At 35.4% G+C, this 23,244-nt stretch overlaps 1 protein-coding gene across 2 annotated transcripts; it reads left to right on the forward strand.

Annotated features, from left to right (window-relative positions):
- Nucleotides 1-171: 171 nt before the first annotated feature.
- On the forward strand, nt 172-22,473 carry LOC113493652 (serine protease gd-like). Of its 2 annotated transcripts, XM_026871639.1 has the most exons (10): nt 172-600; nt 12,052-12,081; nt 17,293-17,455; nt 18,470-18,673; nt 19,085-19,370; nt 19,780-19,991; nt 20,274-20,435; nt 20,878-20,993; nt 21,469-21,607; nt 22,091-22,473. In XM_026871639.1, exons 1-10 carry the CDS (start codon nt 394-396, stop codon nt 22,306-22,308), a joined length of 1,737 nt encoding a protein of 578 aa, XP_026727440.1. In that variant the 5' UTR covers nt 172-393; the 3' UTR covers nt 22,309-22,473. The 2 variants fall into 2 exon arrangements, with proteins under 2 accessions (XP_026727440.1, XP_026727442.1); XM_026871641.1 differs by lacking the exon at nt 12,052-12,081 and having other exon boundaries at nt 173-600.
- Nucleotides 22,474-23,244: the final 771 nt, after the last annotated feature.

The following is a 23,244-nucleotide window of genomic DNA, read 5'->3' on the forward strand; positions in this document are numbered from 1 at the left end:
CTTGAGTAATTTAGCTGTATGTCTCACTTTTTAACACTAATACCAGAGCCCTTTGCCTTTTTTATTTCAGCTTCCCTATCCCTGTTCATTGAATTTTAGTTAGTTCTTTTTTTGTAGTTTAGCTCTTGTTTTTTCCCCAAGCAATTCCCGGACATTCTTCTAATGTCACTGGATATGCGCCCGTAAGTTCCAGTTCTTCGATACCTTTGTACTACAGTTACTGTCCACAATAAACAAGTTCATAAGTCGACGGACCACAAGGACTGCGAATGTTTGTTGCCCATCCATCTAAATAAACGCCTCAGTCCTTCGCCAAACGGAGGCATGAGAACACGTCGCTCCGCATAGCATTTTTGTACGCAAAATGCGAATTTTAATTCGGAACTTCAAAACATGGATATGAAGATTGTGTGGTTTTGTGCTTTAGTTCTAAGTTTAGATATAGTGGAAAGTCAGTACTCGAATTCTCCCTGTCCGAATTTTTTTGATTTTGAAAGTGATGGTAGTCAAATATACGGGAGGATTATTTTAAGAGGTAGTGTGCCGGTGCCATCTTTAGTGCTAAGAATTAATTTTACTGTTGCAGCTCAACTTTATAATGTAAGTACGAAGTGATTTTTAATTTTGAGACAGTGCTTTTTCTATGTTTTCCTGTTTTAGAAACTTAGGTGTTATATTTGTCTAAGCTATGAAGCCTTCTTATCAGGGTGCCTTTTATTCAATTTCCATTTTACATTCTGTAAACACTAGCACCTATCGTAACAAGTTTCTGCAGTTTTGAATTCAAAAGTAGAAGCTAAGAAGATTAAAAAACTGGTCGAAAATCTTTTTATTTATGTAAAGTTCAACCCAATTAAACATACTGTTACATAAATAAAAAAGCATCTACTATTTACCTAAACCAAACCGCAAATGTTCACCATTCGTTTAAAAACATAGCTCTAAACTTGTGGTTTTTGGTAAATTTAAATGTTTTTTTTTTCGGGTTACCCCACTGTGTTTAATGAGCCGTCAGATTTATACTATTATTAATTAGAATTACCTACTTACGAGTTCGTGGTATACTATAAGACTTAGAAGAGTATTAAATACATGTGCGTTCATTATACCACACGTCGGAGGCCAAACACGAAAAATATATTGTCATTTAAAATGTGATTTCAAAATGTCAATATTTTTGTTTGCAGATGGTCACTACCTGCCAATAAATCACAACTGAATGCACTTTACCAACAGCAACGTACATTTGATAAATATAAATATAACAATATTCCACGTAGTGCAGAATCAATGATGAAGTGGGATGGGGAGTTATTGACTCAAGCCTCTACCCCCTCCTATTAAATAAACTGACGGGAAATAAGTTTTTATATTTATCCGATTTTTTTGACAATGTTCAGTCTTTCTCAGTCCTGAAACACCTTTGCTTCATAGAGGGGCTTTCGAAAGCTGCTATTATTATAGTTTCTTTTTAAAGCCGCCCTTTTCTTTGTGTCTATGCTAGATTTTACCCCCCCGGCGAAAAGCCACTTAAACTATATAGCTAGACCTGCCATCATGTAGCATTTATTTGGTTATGTTCTCATTACAAAAAGAATCCCCCCCTCGTTTATACGTGTGCTACTCACACTTACACCTTGTATAGTTGCGTGTGTTAGTAGCATATGGATATCAAATATTTTTGATTGAGAATAGGAAATATTAGTCTACTGTTCTAGAAGGGTTATAAAACTTATTTTGATTAAAAAAATACGACTGGGTGAATTTAACATCTTAGCAAGCTCTTAGCAAGCTGCTAACGTAAGGTTCGTGAAAGGTGCAATTTATAAAGTTCATTGAATACTATTCTCTCTGCGCGTTTTGTGGCTAAGTTAGCCAATGAAAAAGTAAAGACGCACTCGCCGCGGGTAATCGCCTGTTTGTAATGCCTGTCATACGTAAAATCTTCGGCAGTCATATTTTGACAAGCAGAGGGAGAAAGACAGAGAGAGAGAGATGCACAGCGTTACCCAGTAAAATATGTTGTGAAGATCAGATTGGCAGTCATTTCATGCATAGCACGGTATTCAGCTGAATCCGGTGAGACTGCAAGCAAATACTCGTACAGTAGTAGATCAATAGTTTTTACAATCATACACTAAAGGACCTCAGAGACGATCAAACCCACCAGAAACGTGCTGTTTTTGATCTTGCATAAAACATTTTGGTTTGAATCACTTCAGCGGAGCTCATACGATTTTCTGTTCATTCAAATAATTTTGTGTTTAGAGCCAGAGACAAAACAACCTGTTTGAGTAAAACGGTTTCAAGTTGATCGTCTTAGCGGTCCTTTAATGCTATTCAGTCAACGTTAAGCATCAAACAGTTTTTGGGCCATAGCATTATGTAACTGAATTTTTACATTCGAAATTTTATATTATTCTTAATATTTTTAAAGTTGAGAGAATAGCATGCCAGCAAAGAACAAATTTTATAATGACGTGCCACACAGAATTAAAAAAAAATGGAAACAGAAACACGTTTTATCGAAAATATGTTAAGTAAATGTCAAAATATTGTAATTAATGCAAATTAAATGTTATTAAGTTCATTATACTTACTGTTATATAATAGCAAGGAGCTCAGGTTTATCAAAGCGAACAGATATTTGCTGTGCTCGTTTAAATGGTCAACAGGAGAGTACCGCAGAAGAATGTCGATACTCATTGTAATTCTTCTTTCGACCTTGAATGGAAAGTAATATGGCGGGCGGAAAAGGGTTGCCATTCTCGCTAGCTTAAATCGTACTATTTTGTTAACTAGTTGTTGCCAGCAAAAAATGTTAAAGCAACAGGTAGATGATCGGAAATGCAATTGTGTATCAGTTATGGTAGTTTCTATTAATGTGTTGAGATGATGTTTGACGGATAATATCGTATCTTTTTGTCGTGTTATGTAGCACGTACGTGCTCTAGATTTACTTAAAGGTTACAGTAATTAGAGATCCGGGTTTAGATTTAAATCTATTTAAATTATACTGAAACATGTTGAAGGAATCTAATAAGATAATTAACTAAGGCTAGTTTGAGAAAAGTCTGAGTAACACAGCTGAAGTAATCAAATAATTTAGCAAGGCTGTGTTTATTGGGCAACGAAATCTTAAAGACTTATGTTTACAGTTGTGATAAGGTAAGTCTCACGTCTCTCGTCTCCACTCTCTACTCATCTCAAAATTTTCATTTTTCAAAGTAATATTCATACAATAGGATGCAATATTTGCATAGCGATAGTGTAAATTATTAAAAATCAATCAAAAGAATTATCGGGGCAAAATTTGTCAAAATATGGTTTTACCCGTTAGAAAGTGGGAGAATAATATTCGCTGTCAAGTGGAATTTTGTAAGTAATTAAAAACGTAGGTATTTCTGAATATTTAAGTAGTTAGTCTAGATAGTTAAGTTTAAGTTTGGTGATTGAAGTGACGGTATAAAACCACCTACTGCCTTCTCGTATCAACATTTTAAGAATAGGATTTCGTAGTAGGTAATTAAGAAAAAATGTATGAGGAGCTTGTGGCTAAGCACATGAACGATCACAGGTATGCTTGACACGGTCGGGCCGTGGATGGGTGACCATCTAAGTCAAACGAGTTCTTGGGAAGATGACACGACGAAAGAATTTTATGAAAAGGCTAGTCTGGTAATGATTTCTTAGTTAGGTACCTGCAAATTACTTATTATATGAATGTAGCTACATTGTATACGGATTGGAAAATAGTTCTATTTCAAAATTATCGGCCTTTATTGGACGGAGTTACAAAAACAAGGTTCGTCAAAAGAAGAAGAGACTTCTTTTTGTACAAAATAGTATGAGGTACGCATTTAATTTTTAAAATCAAATCAGCATTCTTTATGTAACCTCCCACTTTTGTTTGTTCAAAATGTTCAAATTTTTATTAATCAGCTGAACATATTTTGTTTCAATTTTTGCTTTATAAAAAATCTCACTTAGTAACTGGCAAAACAAGTTTTAATTGATGACAACATTCTTAAGCAAACCAATATGGCGTCCGAACTTAAATTTTAATTTTTAAAATCTTTTTTATTGCCGTAATAATAGGATCTTAATTTCCAATTTATGGTGTAGGACGTCAAACAGTTTTTTGACTAATAATTTTACGTTCCTTTGCTTTTAAATTTGGCCAAGAGAAATGTCCCTTTTTTACGACCGTTCTTTTTTATTTTTAAAAGTCTCACAACATTCGATATCCACTAGCTTAAGAACTGGGCTCATGACATCACGGCTTTGCATCACATGGAAGTACCAAATAATGACGTCAATCGAAATTTTGTTTCGTCGTAAGTTTTTGATGACGTACAAGGCACACGTATATGAATATACCAACGTATTTGTTTTTTTTTATCCACACAAAGTATCAACGCACTCGAAGATAATATTTAAATTAAGTAAAATCTACCTTTTACATTGAATTACTGCATGGTTATAATAAGCTTCTGTATTGTGTAGAAACATAGCGAGTAAGTTACTCGCTTTATAATATTGAATTAACTTATCTAATTAATTTTCCTTATCAATTCAGAAGGTTATTATTATATAATAAAGAAGATATTTCTTTGAATGTCACTTGTAACCGTAATATACGATTAGCTGCCACCTACCACACCAAAATTATTTATTTAATTCAATTAAGACCTTGCCTAAAAATATCCAATACGAGAATTCTAAAATGATTAATAAAACACTAAAATGTCAGTTGAATAGGATCTAAAATAAATAAACATGTTTAAATATAGAAACAAAAAAAAAACAAAAGAGCTGTGTGGTCGACTTCAGAATGTTCTAGGTTTAAAACAGAATATATAAAAGTATTATTAATAGCTAAATAGATATCTATTATGTAATCACGTAGAGTTCGTAGCACTTATTTTGGATCTACGAAAAATAATAGTGTCTACAGCTACGTCATTTCGTTTCTGGGTCAGAAGTCGTTCTAGAAATACTTAAGCCTATTTTATCATAAAACATAAAAAAATGACAAAATGTACCAACCAACGCTTCGAAAACAATATGATGTTGCATATTAGTAATTCAAAATCGTTCGTTGACTTTGGTAGGTCGCAGAAGGCATTAAATATAACGCGGGAGCAACTCAAAACGAGTCTAGAGAAATGTCAGACTCTTTATCTAAGTTTTAGAGCTCTACTTATTGTTTCTCATGTCCACTAAGCTAATCGACTCCTAAAGTTAGACTGGTGGGGAAGAGAGACGGTGCTCTACAAAACGTACGTGTACAACTGTAGATCTCGCTTCAACTGCCGCTACAGTTTTCATTTCAATAGTTGGCGAGACGCTTACATAATTGGGTTGGCGACTCTATGCCTATAATATTTGCCTAGGACAAGCATTTGTGTGGCCCATGTTTACTGCCCTGAGTCTGGTTGGCGTTGTGCATGTGACTTGAGGGTTAGTGAAACCCCCTGCGATACTATAATTAAACTCTAAATCTTCTGGAGTTGCCTTCAAATGGCTGATAGTTATGATCTTATGAAAGCTTGTGCTAGCTGCAGCCTTTTTAGAAAGCGTATAGAAATTGATTACCGAAATGTAGAGACAGGTTGATTTCAACATATTCATGGTGTTATTTTCTCTATCTTTTTCTATAATAATGTATGAAACTCCTCACACGTTTTACTTTTATTCATTTTAATAAAGTCTTACAGATATGCCCTGATATTTACAGCAAACTTAAAACGACCAAAAGAAATTCTTGTTAATGAACAATAATTACAATCTCTGCGACATCCAGAAAATAAGAAGGTTGCCTCTTTCCAACATGCCCTTAGTATAAAATAACATAAAGAAAAAAAGATATCTAATACGTCATTATTGCAGAACTGCCATCTCCAGTTTTCGAGATTGTGTTGCTTAACATGGATATTTAATTATCCCCTATTTGTACAATTTTTATGGAGGAAGAACACCTGTTTGGAAATACCTGGAAATATTTTCTTGGTTTAGGGCAGAACAGTTCAGGTCTTATAATTTTATTGGTCAATAAATTATGTTAATTGTAAAAAAAATGATTTAAGAACTTTATCATCAATATCACTAATTCAACAATTTACATATTTATTACGCCGCTACTACTTTTGAGTTATAAAACACGAATTAAATTAAGTGTATCATGTTAACATAATATTAACGAACATCGTAAGGGTTTCCGAAGAAATATTGCTTATATTTTAACTTCTCACGTTTTAAATAACTTTCATTAAGGACCGGACAAGAATTGCCATTCGTAAAGTCTGGGAAGAGAAAGTTACATTGAATTTTCACTTACACAAGGTCTGATAATTAATATCCTTTGGTAGGCAATAAGTCTTAACCAATTTGTCAAAATTGTACTATTTTGGAGCATGAAACGAGTTCATCGTTCACTGGAGTTCGTTTCATCTGTCTATGAAATATAGTCTGAACCGTACTGTCCACAAATGGGGTTATATCACAGTAGCCTTTTCTCAAATATGTTGGGGTCCTTGGGGTGAAACGCTAATGAACTCAACCCACAGAGAATGTCGGACTCCCATCGACTAAAAACACCCCGGGCTCCTTCACCTGCCTGAGCCATAGCCACGGGAGTCACATTCCAGCCTAGCCAGATGCGGCTGATACTAAGGCTTAAGAGGAGCGACTGCCTATCGAACTTTCTCAATCCTGAATGAAATTTACGCGTGTAGCCACTTCTATGAATTTTGTTTAGTCTTAACACTAGCTCCCGTTCCTCTGTAAATACAGCAATTTTATTTTGTGATTTTTATTGTTCATAATAATATACGAAATATACGACTAAAAGATCTATACATTAAATTAATAAAAATAACCAGGTCGTTGCCCTTATTAATTTAATGTCCCATTTAAAAACCCCAACGAAATGACTATCTCATGACACCACCTGCAAGCCTCTAGGTGAGCAAAATTAGGATTTTCCGAATCAAACTCATTATTTTAGCAGATGTGCCTTATCTGTATGTAAATTTGCGGTCAGCCCCTTTTGTGGAGAGGTCAAGCATATGTGTCGAAATCGTAGGTATTGTGTCAAGTTTGGCAGAACGGTGATGTTATAACCATAAAATTATTGCTCATATTAATACCTAAAGAACACCATTGGGAATTTATAATATTAGTCAGTTTTGTCGTGTAAAGGAATTTACGAAAATAAACTAGCTTATAAAAATACTTACTAAAAGTTTCGTCTTAAAAGTGCTGAAAATAAACTTCCTATTAAAAAGCTTATGGTTTTCTTACAAAGCATCTGACAGAATCTGAAAAAAAAAACTGATAGGTACAGATTGATAAAGGGGATAATTACAGAGTCAACGGTTTGTAAAAGTAAAATATTAGACGCGTAAGTATTTTTTAAATAATTAAAAACTACTTTCATTAAGAGAATTAAAGGAAAGATACATCAAGTATCCATTTTTCTAAAAAAAAATCTGCGATTCCGTACAAAACCAATTCGTTGGTGAAGTGTACACGATTGACATCAAAATTGGTACAACATGTAGATACCAAATTGTCACTTCCTAAACATATAGAATTGTCACTTACAGAATATTAGAATATTTTTTAAAAATCTGTCTGTGCCTGTCTTTTTATAATTAATTGATACCTAAAAAATGTGAGTAAAACATGTATTGCTTTGTACAAAAACGGAACATTTGATTTAAGTATTCTTTGAGATATTTTCCTTGTTCGGTTAAAGTGGCCGTTTTCTTTGTACAGTAATGATATTGAAATAAATACGTATGAAGAGGTTTCAATTGATGCTAAAGAGAATAACTGTTGGTAGGGTTTAAATGAAATAAGACCTACAGAACGATAGATAAAGATCATTATTATATGTCAGGTCATTAGTATATTTCTTGAGAGCGATCAGATCAATAATTACACTTTTCCAAAAATCGTATTCTGGTTGTACCAAAAGCAAGTCAAGAATCGCTGCCTACCTAGGGGAAATATCGAAAAAAACTTTGGTAAGCCGTTCAAGCTTAATAGACAGAAAACTTATTGATACTTTTTGCTACAAACTCTGAGTTATATTAACAGATACGTCGAACATAAGTAATAAAAAGGTCAGTGCTAAGAATTCCAAGATCCCTGCAATGCAATGCAAATATAAAGTGTAAACAATGAGTAACCGTTCATATTTGTGTATTAACTTAGGTATTGAAGTATGTGCATATTACCTATAACAATGTGTAAAATACTGTATAAGGACTAAGTATGTAATGTACTATATTTTGAAAAAAAAAACCACACCTTGTGTTATATATATCTACTAGCTGACCCAGCAAACGTTGTTTTGCCTAATAAATTATTTCTAGTTGTACCTATGTACATATTTTTAATGCCAAATTATAAAAACAAAAAATTTCGTCCAAAAAATATTTTTTCACACAAACATTCAACAGGTCTCACAAACATTCAATTCACATGCACAAATACACCCAGACTCAGGAAAAGCAATCTCGTATCATTCGTCACACGGGGCGATCCCTGCGAAGGACAATGTGCGTGACGTGACGCGTGTTGACATGACACGCGTCACGTCGAGCGCAATGGCTTTGGCGTGGTTACCTCACCCACTCGGCTGCCGTGCTGTCAAACAGTCAAATGGATGAGTACCGACATGTATGTGGATGTATTTAGCCGGGACTGTATCAATGTCGATTTTACCCATCTTCATTTTAAAGCCGTATACAAAAAAATCACCTCCCAAGGATTTTTTTTGCAGATTTTTCTAGTTTAAATAATGAAAATGACTGGGCTACTACAGCAAGACTCTAATCACACACAAAAATCTCCCTTTTTAGCCTTTGGAAAACAGAATGATTTTTTTGTCCTGGGAAATACAAAGGGACACAAGAAATGACAATTATATTTTTCTTTAATACGAAAATAATAAATACAATTTAAAGGTATAAGTAAGGTCGATTCCTGACTATCTCAATCTCCATATCTAACTCAAAAATTATTTCATAACTTAAACAATAATTAAATAAATGCATCAAAAAGTTCATCGGCATCGCTGCTGGCTGGGAGTGTGCCCAAAAGGCTGGCAGCATTTCTCATAACTTAGAGGAACTTTCGAAACAATTATCCACACGTATGACCATTTGTTTCATTAAAAATAATCGAAATTCGTTCTTTATTCGCATTCTCAGAAGGAGGTAATAAAAGGTGACAAATGAAGATTGACGCATAACTGTTGTCGGCCATTCATGCAGTGTAAACAAACCTGCTATAAAGTTGATTATCTCGCTTGAAGCCTTTCTGAATAATTTTATTATATATAGTGTTAATATTAAGAACTCATCAGTAGTTTTTAAATGAAATATTCTTCTAGAATTCATTACTTAAGTGTTGTAAAAACATCTGAACGTCAAACTCGCAAAATTCCCGTCACCGAATGTCGTTTAAAAATAGCACAGTAAATTTTTTACTATTTTTTAAAGGCAGAATGTCTGTGAGAACGGTTCATTTCTTTTAATGATCGCGGTGATGCTAACTGCGGCCAAATGTTCGTGAATTACCGTTGGACTTGGGAGGTAATAAAATAATATTGAAATATGTGTCAGTGATACTTTGAACGGGAAAAAGGACTCAAATCAATACTTTTATACGTTTTATGATGCGCGAAGAATCAGAACCAAACACTTTTATTACATTTAATAACATAACCAGTACCTTAAATTACTGTTAATTCCCTTGTACTTAAACTTAATTAAAAACAAAGTGTGCTCTCTTTTAACTAAATTTTGTATAAGAAAAGGACGGCAACAAAACAGTAATTATTCGACATATAAACGTCAAAATTCAAACATGAACTTTTTTAATTTCTTAATTTCTGCAGGTTGGCTAATTTGCGCGCGGGAATTTTTTAAATTTGACTTATTTGACAGCTCCAATTTTAAGCGTTCTTTTTTTTTATTACGAAAATACAAAAGCGGCCTGAAATAAGACAAGGCCCTGCTTGGCCAGGATGGGGGTCAAAGATTTTTTTTTTGCGAGATTATTCTAAGGTTTATTACGTTGTATTAGTTTCTTAAACACTGCATGTTCGAAAACTTTGTTTGTTCCTTCGATGCTTTACCGAATTTGGCGCGGTCTTTAATGGTTTTTCCCATCATCCTCATGACATGTTGAAGTAACGGATTCCTGACACTCAGATTATTGTGAATAATGATTCTTTAGTAGCCTTTATTTGTTCCTTATACGTAAGATTATGATTGCGATTGATGATGATTTTGAGAACATTTTAGTATATTCATCATCGGCCTGGCCCTTTTCCCAACTTTGTTGGGGTCGGCTTCCAGTCTAACCGGATTTAGCTAAGTAGGAGGAGCGACTGCGTATCTGACCTCCTCAACCCAGTTACCTAGGCTACACGATACCCAATAGTTGGGAAACGTCTAAGATGAAGATGATGTTAAAAAGGCGACAAAAAAAACTATATTCCTGTTATAGTGCCCAGCAATAGGAAATTTATAGCCTGGTATTATTCCCCCTAATAGAAGTTTCTAAGGTGACACAAATACGAATGATTCTAGAACTACATTACCGGAGGCGACAAAAGGTCGCTTCTGAAGTATTTTAATAAAAAATAAGATTTACGAGCACAACATATTTAAATAGTGTTGTTACAATTACCAGACTGGTTGAGGAAACACGTTTTGATTTGTAGTTTTTTAACTTTTGATGATATGACACGAGATCCTTACGGTTATTGTTTTTTTGAGGTACTAAGCTGTTTGTAAGTGGTTGTGATAAGGATATTTGCGAATTAATACGTCTTGGGTCCCTGACGCCTATTGTTAAACGATTTCAAAAAGGAAGATATTCTCATTTTATTTGTTCTTTTTCTCTTTTTTCTTCTTAAAAAACAAAAGATTCCTGCGCTAAGGATTTGTACGCCTGTGAATTGAATTCCTTCTTTTTTGCAAACATTCAAGTTACACGCAAAAAGACAGACTAGGACAAACCTTCGTGATCCTAAGCGGGGATCGAATCTGCGACTTGTGCAAATCTATACGTAAACCTATGTAAACTGACAGGAAGTGACTGAATTATATTTATTGATGAAAAAGGGTTATGAGATGAGTCTTTCAAAATATTTGACACTCTAAATACGTACCCATAGTTTACATTAACAAAAAATCTAAGTACCTACTAATAAATACTTTTCAGATAGATTTGTATCTAATTGGTATTAAAAACACAGTTTTCCTCAATTTCTTCTCACCTGTCCTATTAAACAGCTGCTCAAAAACCGGTTTCTCTCACCGTTAAGATCTGTCAAGATGTATAATGTATGTGATGGTACCAACCTATGTATTATTTGTATAGGTTCTTCACTTACTTGCTCCTAAGGCTGTAAATGTAATGTAGGGCTGTCTTTGCCAACTTTCGCAAAAATAGCCTTGATATGCATGCTCAGTAATGACAAAAGAACGATGATATTATGATAAAAGTTGATTTTTGTTATGCGTCATGTACGAAATGTCAGAAATTTTGAACTCCCTGGGCCTCTGAGTCCCTTGCAAGAAATATTCAGGTGTCCTGGTTTTCTGAATGTATTTTTCTTCACCGTATTGTGTAAGGGATAGTTCTAATGCAATTGTGCGCCAGGATTTAAACCTACAACCTTCCAATCGGCAGTCCAACGCTAGGTTATTTTATTCATACAAAAAATCTTTTGAAAAACAATAGGGACACAAAATATATGACTCAGAAGTAAAGATGATCTTTACTTGCTTTGTATATTATCAGATTTTCCATATTTTTGCGATATCTTAAACTTATTTTTTTTTTATTATTTATACACATATATTATATTATTTATATTATATTATTCAATGTATTTATGTGTCTCATTATCTCATAGAAGCCATAAAACCGAACTTTGTTGCCATCTAAATAAACAATAGAAATATTATCTTATATTCTATTATATCTTAGGACTTAAAACTCAAGTTTCTATTTCCTTTTTAGAAAGGAGGCCCGGAGGCCGAGGCCCAGAAGGTGAGTACTGAAACCCCTCGCAAAACATAAGAAGGCTGCCCAACCTTCGAGCTTCGAGCAAGCTTCATTCCATTCCCTTATACTTCTTCTCTCAATATCTTCCCTCTCTTTTCATAAACACTTTTCTTGTCTATCACCATCTCTTAAAATAGTATTGTTGCAGTTGTTGAAGAGAGACAGTATTACACAGCATAGAACGGCGTCTCGCTTCTACAAACAACCTTACTTTACAATATGGTAGTTGGTGCTTCATAAATGTTCTTTGCAAGACCTTTATTTAATTTTATAGATATGGTGCATGCAACGTATGTCATGTATCCTTTAATATAATACGGTAGTCTTAGAAACCAGAAGTGAGGACAGGTTTTTAAAAAGAAAGCACGGTTACGTCACAAACAATTTAACACAATCATTACAAAGATAACTTAAAGTTAATACATCAATCTTTAATTACTGCAAAGGAATATGAATGGCAATTATCGAAATAACAATATGGCTGGTCACGGAGATGTTCCAGCGAAGCCAGCTGACAACGGAGAGAGAGCGTTGCTAAGGGCGCTCCGTCTTTTATAGCGGACCGCTTGTCAAATCCCAGGTTCGAAAGAGGTTTCACTAAGGATCTTGAAGGAGGTTTCACTTTGAAAAGGAGGTTTCGTTAACAGTAGTTTAAATAATAATGACAGTAGTGGTCTGCGCCATCTCTTGGATTTGAATGAATCTCCTGACGTCGATCACATACAATAAACGAATTCAAACTTTTGGTTAGCGTCTATCGTAAAGCCTAGAGTTCCGGATTCAAGTCCTATCCTAGTCTTTTTTTCATTGTTTTATTTGTATTAAGTTGAATTGCAAAAATTAACCAAAAGTAACTGTCTACGGCGAGATTGCCTTAAGCCTTTATTCGTTCGCCTCCCGAGACAACCAAGATTTTTTTTAACACAAAATACTAAACGTGGGTGTCCCAGTACTACGTCTCACGTGTGGTTAATTAAATGTTATAAAATGGACCTGTTTTGTGAATATCAGGTGGGTCCCATTAATTACTAGTTTATTACATTGACATAATTAGTAAGATCTTGTAAAGCATTTGTTATTTCGTTACTCAAGCTTTATTTAATAAGTGTATAAGGATCAATATTTTTTAGTATAATACTTATACGACGACAGTGGTCTTAATTACAGAGAACTCTTTCTGGTACCAATAGATAAAGATATATAGGGGGCGAATAGAGGAGCAAAACTTTATATTAGGAACTTTAAGACATGCTTTTTGGCCAGCAAGAATTCAAGAATTCCGAAGTTTTAAGCTTCACAATTAGGTTCCTAACCTCGGACCAACGTATATCATGTGTTCATTGGTTATGACTTCTGACATCTTTTACGAAGGCCATTCATCATGAAGATTTATGATTCGAACAATATTAACAGTGAAATGTTTGACACGAAAAAACGAAAACCTTTAAAACAAGTCCCGTTTGTTCACCTTTTCAAGTTTCCAATTTATTTAAGATTGCCCGATAGATGGTTTCGCCTGCGTAAAGAACGAAAACAAAAATGACTGATTCTATAACTTCATTAGTTTAAACAATTCCTTTTACAAAACGAAATATTAAAGCATTCTCTGAAGTGATGAAATCTCGGGAAAATTAACAATAATACAACTCCTTTGCACTAACATTTGGGAACTTACCCTACTTATCAATTAAAATTGATAACTTTATGAAGCTTATCCTCAAACGGCACTTAAGCTGGGTAGGATAAACAAAAGCCGTTTAAAAAGGTTACAACTCCAAAAAGTATGTATGCCAGCCCTGCGTAAAGATAAGTCTTGACTCTGGCAATTACTACACGCGCGCAAAGCTCGTTTCGTTTATATTGAATTTCGCATCGCTAGTGAAGTTATTGTAAAAATGTGGTTTTAATTGAAATAATGAGTTGCCTTTACTTTCAATACCCATTGTTTTTAACTGTCTTATTGCAGAGTGAAGGGCCTATGAAGGAATGTAACTGATTGCTTTCAACGCGAAATGGATTGAGTCCAACTCTTTGTGAATCACACTAGTACTACGTGTAATCTATGCGTAAATATATATTTAAACTGGTAAAGTGATATTCTTACGTTGTAGGGAGTTATCTCAGGAACTACTGAACCGATTTTGAATATTCCGTATAAAGTAATTAAGTTAACTAGAAAATTGAGAACGAGCAGAAGGCCACGTTTTGGGATTGCACGAATTGGGGAAATCATATGCTTTCCATAGGCAAGGGTTTAATAAAGCCAAATTACTTGGGCACGGTTCAGATAGTATTTAACGAATGAATCTTTTCACTGCATAAATATTACACAAACTATCCTGTAATTATTATTGATAACAAACATACTGGCTGATGATAAAAAAGAAAACAACAAACAAAGAATAATTTAGATATAACCAAGATGGCCGTCCTCGAGACTGTCAGGTGCGACGTCTGCACACCCGGAATTAAATACCAAATTTGAATTAATATTCTCTCACCGCTTCATAAGTCGAATGTTTATAGGTTCGCTAATTCGTTATTATGTGTTATCAACTTAATGTAGTGGTCTAGTTTTATACAATTTTAGAGATGATAACAAACGAGATTTGCGGCACCTAAGTTGGATTCTTGGATTTATTTTAAGCTCTAGCATTTGCACGCGGCTGCGAACGCTGCAAATCAAAAAACATTTCACGAGAATACACAATCGGGATTAAAACCATCCAATGTGTTAATCCTAGTTAAAAACTGTATATCTATCAAGTTTCTTCTAAATCCGTTCAGCGGTATTTGCGGGAAAGAGGAAAAGAAACATCCGTACTATCGAAGTTCAATCTTTCAAAAACAGTTCAACGTACCAAAATCAAGATTGAAATAAAACAACAAAATACGAAAAACCAATTAAACTCTGTACATAGCAATAGAGAGTTGATTTACTACGTCCGTTAGTTAAGAAAAAAGGTTTGAACGCTTACGACAAGCTCTAAAGCCAAGACTTGAAACTGTCGAAGCGAGACGGCGTACTCCAAGGCGTAGAGCTTCGTCCCTTTTCTCAATGGCATCCGTTTTCCTTTAAGATCTCGTGGTACAGGTCTGCATAGCGGGTTTGTGTATCCATCTTGATAATGAAGGGGCGTAGTCAACTGGCTACTTGTCCTAGCAATGAGGTCTTAAATGTCACCTCACAGATGACCACAGACTATAAAAAGTGGTTCCCAAACAGGTTGAACTATGTAGTTTGTTATTGTATTTTTTGAAGAGAACTTGTTTTCTTAATTCTGAATGTTTCTTTACAAAAATGGAAATGAAACTGTGTGATATGGTTATTTTATTATCTTCTAAATAATATAATACAACTACTTTCCCGATTTCAATGAAGTTTGTGTGCAGCTTGTTCTATCATTAAAGATAGGATCTCAATCGTCGTGTTCATCACACTAAAATTCTTGTCTTGGGTGGGAATCGAACTCACGACCTCCGGTATAGCAGTCAGGGTCACTAACCTCTAGACCAACAGACCAGTCAAAGGAAGCTCCATTATTTTAATATTTTTGATGAAAAAGAAACAGGCCATTAGGTGCCAAATGTATATTATTTATTATTATTTTATTAACCATTTGGGATCTCCCATTACAATATAATTATGTAAACCAATAATTCACCACCTGATAAACCAAACCGCAAACAGGTGCAAATTTTATATTTAAGTATTTTATAGTCGTCTTAAAGTGCTTATACATATGCATAGCTATATAACCTACACAAACAGAATTTGTTCATTAACAAGTGCAACAACACTATTTGTGTGTTAAAGACTAAGTGCATGTGTCTATTATTTCTATAATATATTTACTTAAGGCACGTAATTTGTCAATACATCATTAAATAAATACCTACTGTACATACTTGCATTCGATTTTCCTCACTCGGTTCTCGAGGAAATCTCACTCCCGATAAGCTTAAATTAATTAATTAATTAATTAGGCTTAAATTGTTAGGGTAGCTTCAAACCCGATGACAGTGCAATTTACAAGTACAACTATAAAAATGCTGGATCGATTTTGATAAAATTTTGATGAAGTGACATTTAAAAACGTGTTTTTTTTTTTAAATCTATTAATTATTTTTTCCCTTGACATCTCGTATCATCGTATGTTATGTTGTTATAGAAAGTTGGGAGGGGCGTGCCAGATTCATCCAGTGAAATAGCTTGATATTATTTTGTTTATTTGAGTAGCTGGTGTTGGGATCTGTCTGCTGGGCTGAAGACTATCTCAGTCTTCCCCATTGTAATGATAAATCTGTTTTCATTTTTTCTTAATCCTAAAAATAGTGTAATCGAGGCCAGAGGAAAACAAATAGCAAAACCATCCCATTTTCTGGTTACTGTAATCCTGAAAGACAACAAACATTATTTCAGGATGATTTCTGATTATTTTTACACATTTTTACTTATTAACGTTGCCCATTTTCCCAATTGACTGAGAGTTTTCTTCAGATTGATGAAGCGTAGGAATTTATTTGAAAGATTCTTAATAAGCAATATAAAGGCTTTTAAGATTAGAAGAGTTTATAACAATGATGACCATAATTCAGTAGAAACCTATTCCTCCTTTACGCATGACTCAATTTTTACGATTTATGTCGATATGCCTACGTAAATGATTATATTAACATAATTAAACACGTCATAAGGCTCTTATTGTTGCTAAATTCTTACAAGTTTTTGTCAAAACGGAATAATAAATAAACAAAAATTCTACGTACCGCCTTACGTTCATCAAAAGGACTGGTTCCTTGTGAATCTGTAATTGACTTGCCTACGTAACTTATGTTTTGGTTAACTCAATATTATTATATCTACTATATAACTCAAAATAACTATACGGAAAAATATCATGAGTTGAAATGGCAATCCATTAAAGAATGCAAGCTTTCAAACCTCATCAACGTTCTTCAAGTAACTTAACAGATCACTCATCAGTATCATCTAGATACACGGTAGCGTGGGTATCCAATTTAAATGAAAAGAATAATAAAAAATAAACTTTTTTTTGAAGCTTAGCTTAAAAAAGTAAAACACTAACTTTAAAATAGTTCTTTCTTTACAACCTTCTTCAAACTACCTCGAGGTCTAAACAAAAAAATCTACATACTTACCTACAAAATTACCTACGATTTTTCCTATTCCAGAATTATGTGGGCCGCTTGGAGGCAGAGAACAGCAACTCGTTGCTGCAGATGTACAACAACGGGCTGCCCGTGCGGTACCGAGTTCACTTCCCGGTGACACGACCGCTGCCGAAACTCACAGCGTTGACTGTGAACGGTGAAACTGTCTGCTATGGGCCTGGAGGTAGGTTATAATAAAATAATATAATATTGTACAACTTTCACACAACGCCATCTAGTCTCAAACTAAGCAAAGCTTTATTATGAGTACCAGATATCTGATAAATATACTTACATATTTTTAAATACATACAAAATTACATAATCGAAACGCTTAAAAAAACCCAAACATTCGTCCTGGATGGGAATCGATCTCCGGTAGAGCAGTCTACTACCACTAAGGGCCGGATCTAGGGGTTCAGGGGCCCCTTGGTTCAAGTGAAAAATTTATCGAGCTTTTTAGATGCCTACTGTGGTGGTGGGCCCCTGGTTATAGTGGGCGCACTGGCCTAAAGTGCCTTATGGATAATACGGCACTGGTCGTAGGGGATTTCACAAACATTCAAATCACATGCACAAAGACACCCAGATTCAGGACAAGCATTCGTGGATTAAACAAACGATTGTCCCATGCGAGTAAGGGAAGGAGGGATGTCTAAAACTTATCTATATTTTGCGTTTGATCAACCCGTTACATAAAGTGACAATTTCGTTAACTTTTTTCCTCAACATATCTCAATGTAATCGACACACATACCGCTGGGTTTTCCCACATTTTAATTACGATATAACTGTTATATTTCAAAATTTAATTTTTTGTTATAATGAGGACATTTTAAACAGTGACTCTTAGGAATAAATTAATATCAATGTAAAACTTCCTAGTGTGGTCTCACGACGACTCTAAGAAATTCATATATAGCAATTCCACCGATATTTTAATAGACACTAGATTGTTTAGACCCAGGATATCATAAGACAATTTTAACCCTCGTGTTGAATTCCATTTAAAAAACTGCAGTTAAACTGTCCAAATTGAAATCAAAGGTGTGAAAAACCTAGAGAAGTATGAAAAACCTTGTATTCTGTAGTCTCTTATTAGTCATTGTTTTCTTCTGCTATCCTGTTCAAACGAAAGCATTGTTATCTCGAAATTTAATCACTTGTCCCCATTTTTACCCTACCTTTCTTCTTTCAGACATCCCCAGACCAAATTCCTACGTCACTACATTAAGCCTACAACACACGTCGTTCCTACAAGGCGGGGGACCGCTGAGACCGGGGGGACCAGTTTACAACAACTACCAGCCACCGCGGAGACCAGACCCGGTGGAAGTCACGCAGTTCGGAGACGACGCTCAAGTGTTCACCTTCAACAATATTGAACCAGGTTGGAATAATGGTAAGCAGTATTTCTGTTACCACCACGTGTCAATAAAAGTTCTGTTGTACTCAATAAGAGTCTTATTGCGGGCGTTAAAAAGGGAGAGACCGTATGTCGTGTATTGCTCTGTCACGCTTCCACAACCATGATAATGGTTACATTTAGTTCCTTTCACTCAGTGTTAATGAAATCAAAATATTAACTGTAATGTTGCGAAGGAGAAAGCTGCATTTTCAGAGCGTACAATTAACGTTATGAGGGAACATTGGTACTTATTATCTAAATGATTTAGATAATGTAAATGTCCCAAAAAACTTAGGGAGTCTAAGCAACACTTATTGACATTATTTTGAAAAACACTCCTGGACTACTATTTTCTACTTTACCTACACCTAGCAGTTTAAACTAAAAAGTAACAACGATTTCCAGGTAACTCACCATACTATGTGGTCAACAACACACAGCCTGTCTACCAGCAACCAACCCAAGTGTATCAGCCAAGCAGGCCGATATACGAACAGGATGAACCGGGTCCTCCTCTACAGGAAGAAATACCACAGTACAGGCCTCAGAAGCCGGCCAAGCCGGTATACCAGCCCGTTACTAAGAGGCCAGTGTACCAAGCCCCTGTCACAAGGCCACCCCCTCCTCCAAAACAGGAGACCTTCTACTACCCTGAACCACAAACGGAAGCTCCAAGACCTGTTACACAAAGGTAATTGTTTAAAGATGTTGGTTTAATTATGCTGATTGGGTATGAGCTTGTTCTGCATTATAAGTGATATGAGTGGAGCCAAGCGAAAATTTGGATTTGCAATAGTTTTATGTTTGGATAAAAACAATTCCCCACAAAAGTAGATTTGATTCTTTAATTACCAAAATAACTTATTTGAATAAATATCGAATTAGTCCGTCAGATAGACGATAAAAAATGAATGAACATAAATCACATAACGTCACTAGTCGGTATAACATGCACTACAAAGTAATTTTTCACGAAATTTCAACGTAATGTACCACCTTACTTTGCCTTTAACCCCAAACTTTTTGGAGATCCATCTGATGGACAACTTAGGATTTTTTACGTCAAATTCCTAGTATTATAAATTTATATCTTTCTCCAGTCCCGTAAACCGCAAGCCAGATTCACAAACGTCGTCGATACCTGAATGTGGGACAATCGCAGGCGGTAACGAGAGGGTTCCTCTCATCTTCCACGGCAAGGGCTACCCGAGAGGCGACCTCCCGTGGCTGGTGGCCATCTACAAGTCTGATGGCGGAACTCTAGGCTTTACCTGTGGAGGCACTCTGGTTTCCAACAGGCATGTCATTACTGGTGAGTTGAGGTTCTCTCGTTTGCTAGTAATACTAGCCTTTTGATCTATGGAAACTTGGATCGGTTCGTGGCTGGCTGACCATAATATATCATTAGCGAGTTACTCTGTGTTAGGGCACAGATTACATTGTGGGTCACAGGTAGGTAGTCGCTCCTTTGAAAAACACTGGTACTACTAGAAAAAGCTTGTGAGCTTGTGAGGATGACAATACCAGTAACATAAGAAGACAAGGAATCCATTTGATCTACCAAACATATACACATACTCATTAAAATTTCCAGCTGCCCATTGCGTGTACAATCGGGAGACGAAGGTGCCTATCAAGGACTTCGTGGTGAAGGTCGGAGTGCACAACCTGAACGACTGGGGCGACGACATCACGGTCACCAGGACCCTCATCGCCGCGGACATACACGAGACATACAACGCATCTACTCTTGAAAGTAAGTACTTAACACTCCAATTAACCAATTTTTTCTTTATGAAAAAGGGAGACACTAGCCTAAACACAATTTAAAGATGAGCTTGGCATTCTCCGAAAACGTGTCTCAGATTTGTTTAGGGAATGTACATCCAAACACTCCTAGAAAAAAGAAGGCTATATCTATATCACAGAACAGAATACTAATCATTGGCATTGGATGATTATTGAGCTCGTGTTTACGTGTGCTAACAACATGTCTTGTATTAATAAAACAGCGGTAAGGTTAACATTGGTGGTTGTCAGAATATTTTTGCATAGAGATATCAACCCTTTTATTCTATAACTCCCAAACGATTTACAACCTTAAATAAAATAATTGACCAAAATCTTCACCAAACGGTCGACTGCCACTTTCGGTTACCGTTCACAAAACACTCTTCATACTGACTTCTTATTTCCAGATGACATAGTTATATTTACATTCAACAAGCGGGTTACGTTCAACACCTACATCCGACCGGCCTGCCTCTGGAGCGGGAGCATCGACCAGAATCTGATCAAAGGAGCTATAGGCGTTGTAAGATCTGTTTTCATTCAAAAGTATACTCTAACATTTAGTAATTAGATTCAAGAACAATTGCACCTGCAACTTAACGATTAAGGCTTTAAGGATTATAATCTTTGTATTGCGAGGGTTATATAAAAAGTCAAATCACATGCACAAAGACCCAGATTCAGGACAAGCATCTGTGGATGACCGAAACGTTTGTAATACGACGAAATCGAAATACGTGCTGACTTAAGACACTCGGCTATTCGAATCCGATTTAAAATTTCGCACTATGCATCTTTACCCAATCGTATTTTTTTATGGGACATACCCCGCCACATATGCCCGTCATTGCAACTCCTGTAAGCCAGGACCTACAATTTAACCATCGAAAACCACTGATGCACTTAAGTTCGGTTTTTCCCAGAGGAAAAACAATTAACTGCATAGGAAACCGCAACGGAATTAATTAGCATTTATAAAATCCATGATTTCGCTCCAGGTGGCAGGCTGGGGTGACCAGAGCGGGCCCAAACAAGGCGAACCTCAGATGGTGCACCTCCCCGTGGTCAGCACTGATGTCTGCAGAGCCAGCAAGCCTGACTTCCATCTTCTGACTTCAGAGACCACTCTATGCGCAGGTATGACATCTGTACTTATTATACATGTTACCAAGACACATGATTTGTGGTTCCCTAATGAGTGAACTGGTGAACCCCAGACATTAAACCGGAAAAAACGGAAAAAGCAGTTATAATTCTTTAGCTTCCAATAGGTTAAAAAGTTTACTTATTACATTAAGCAAAATTTCTTCACGTTTTTAAACACTCACTTTCTTGTTTGTTGTCGTTTCGGTTGGATTTTTGCAACTCCATTTTGAGGCACTTCCCGATAAGCTAGCAGGCCGATGACAATGCAATTTACAACTATAAAAACGGCTGCACCGATTTTGATATAATTTAAATGAAATTTAAAAAAGTGGGTTTTTAGATGTTGTAAATCTATTAATCATTGTGGTACGCAACCAAAACTTCTTTATCTGAAATGATGATGATGCTAACGAAAATGTCTGAAGAATCTACACCTGATTATTTTTTATCTTTAATAACATACATTTTCCATAGGTGATCGAAGTGGCGCGGGTCCTTGCCGAGGGGACTCGGGCGGAGGTCTGTACCTTCTCGACGGAGGAAGATGGCGACTTCGCGGAGTAGTGTCCGTGTCACTCCGCGCCACCAACTCGGAGAGCGTGTGTAACCTGAACGAGTACCTCATATTCACCGACACCGCGCAGTACCTTCCCTGGATACGAAGAGTCATGTCAGAAAACTATTTCGATTAAATTTATTTAAGACTGGTATAACTTGTATGTGTAGAGTATGGAGAAGAATATATTCGAGTTTAGAAAGGCTAAAATCGTGGTTGTATTTTGTCAAACACATATTCTATCATAGTTTACCTACACAAGAGATTTGTTTTAAAAAAACTCTTTGGGACTTAAAAGAAAGGACTAAAATATTACTAATCCCTTAGGGATTGGCATCTGCTTAATTTAATTACTGTGTCAATAGCTCCGTGTACACCTTCACGCCTGTAATTTTCTGCATTTGTTCTACAAAGAACGTTGTTCGAGTTTATTTGATAATTAAATTATCATCACGCTCACTCGACTTGTATTGACTTATAAATAAAGGTGTTACGACCTTTTTCATCCAGTGATTTTCAATTTGACTCAAACGTTTTATACCTCCGACAACGACAAATTAACACGGTCACAAACAACTTACTCGTAAGACCATGGATGGGCGTAGAGTATTACTGTCCTAATAACCGGCCCTTGCTAGTGTAACTTTGCCGTCCATTTTATCAAGGCTTTAATTAAGCCAGTTAAACCAGAAATTAAAATAATGTCAATATCGTGAGCAACTCTTAATAAGTAAACAATTTTTTAATTTTTCAATGTTTATGTAAGACTTCACTACCACTACCAAATTTATTTTGGTAACTTATATTGTTGTATAAAATTAAATTAAATTCATTAGATAAATGTCTAGACAAAACTCTTTGGGAGCGCAAAAAATAGTGTAGATAGGTATACGATTAAAAATAATAAATAGTCAGTAAAATTTTGGTTGTATTTTAATGTTAGATAAATACGTATAATTTGCATTTGTTACTGTAATTCCTTTCACTCAATGAACTTTTGCTGCTTTTTCTACATATTCTATTAATCCAGTTAAAAAAAAGGAGTTCTGGTTGTTTTAAAATATTGTATCTA

This window comes from Trichoplusia ni, chromosome 1, assembly GCF_003590095.1.
Source record: "Trichoplusia ni isolate ovarian cell line Hi5 chromosome 1, tn1, whole genome shotgun sequence".
Taxonomy (NCBI): Eukaryota; Metazoa; Arthropoda; class Insecta; order Lepidoptera; family Noctuidae; genus Trichoplusia; species Trichoplusia ni.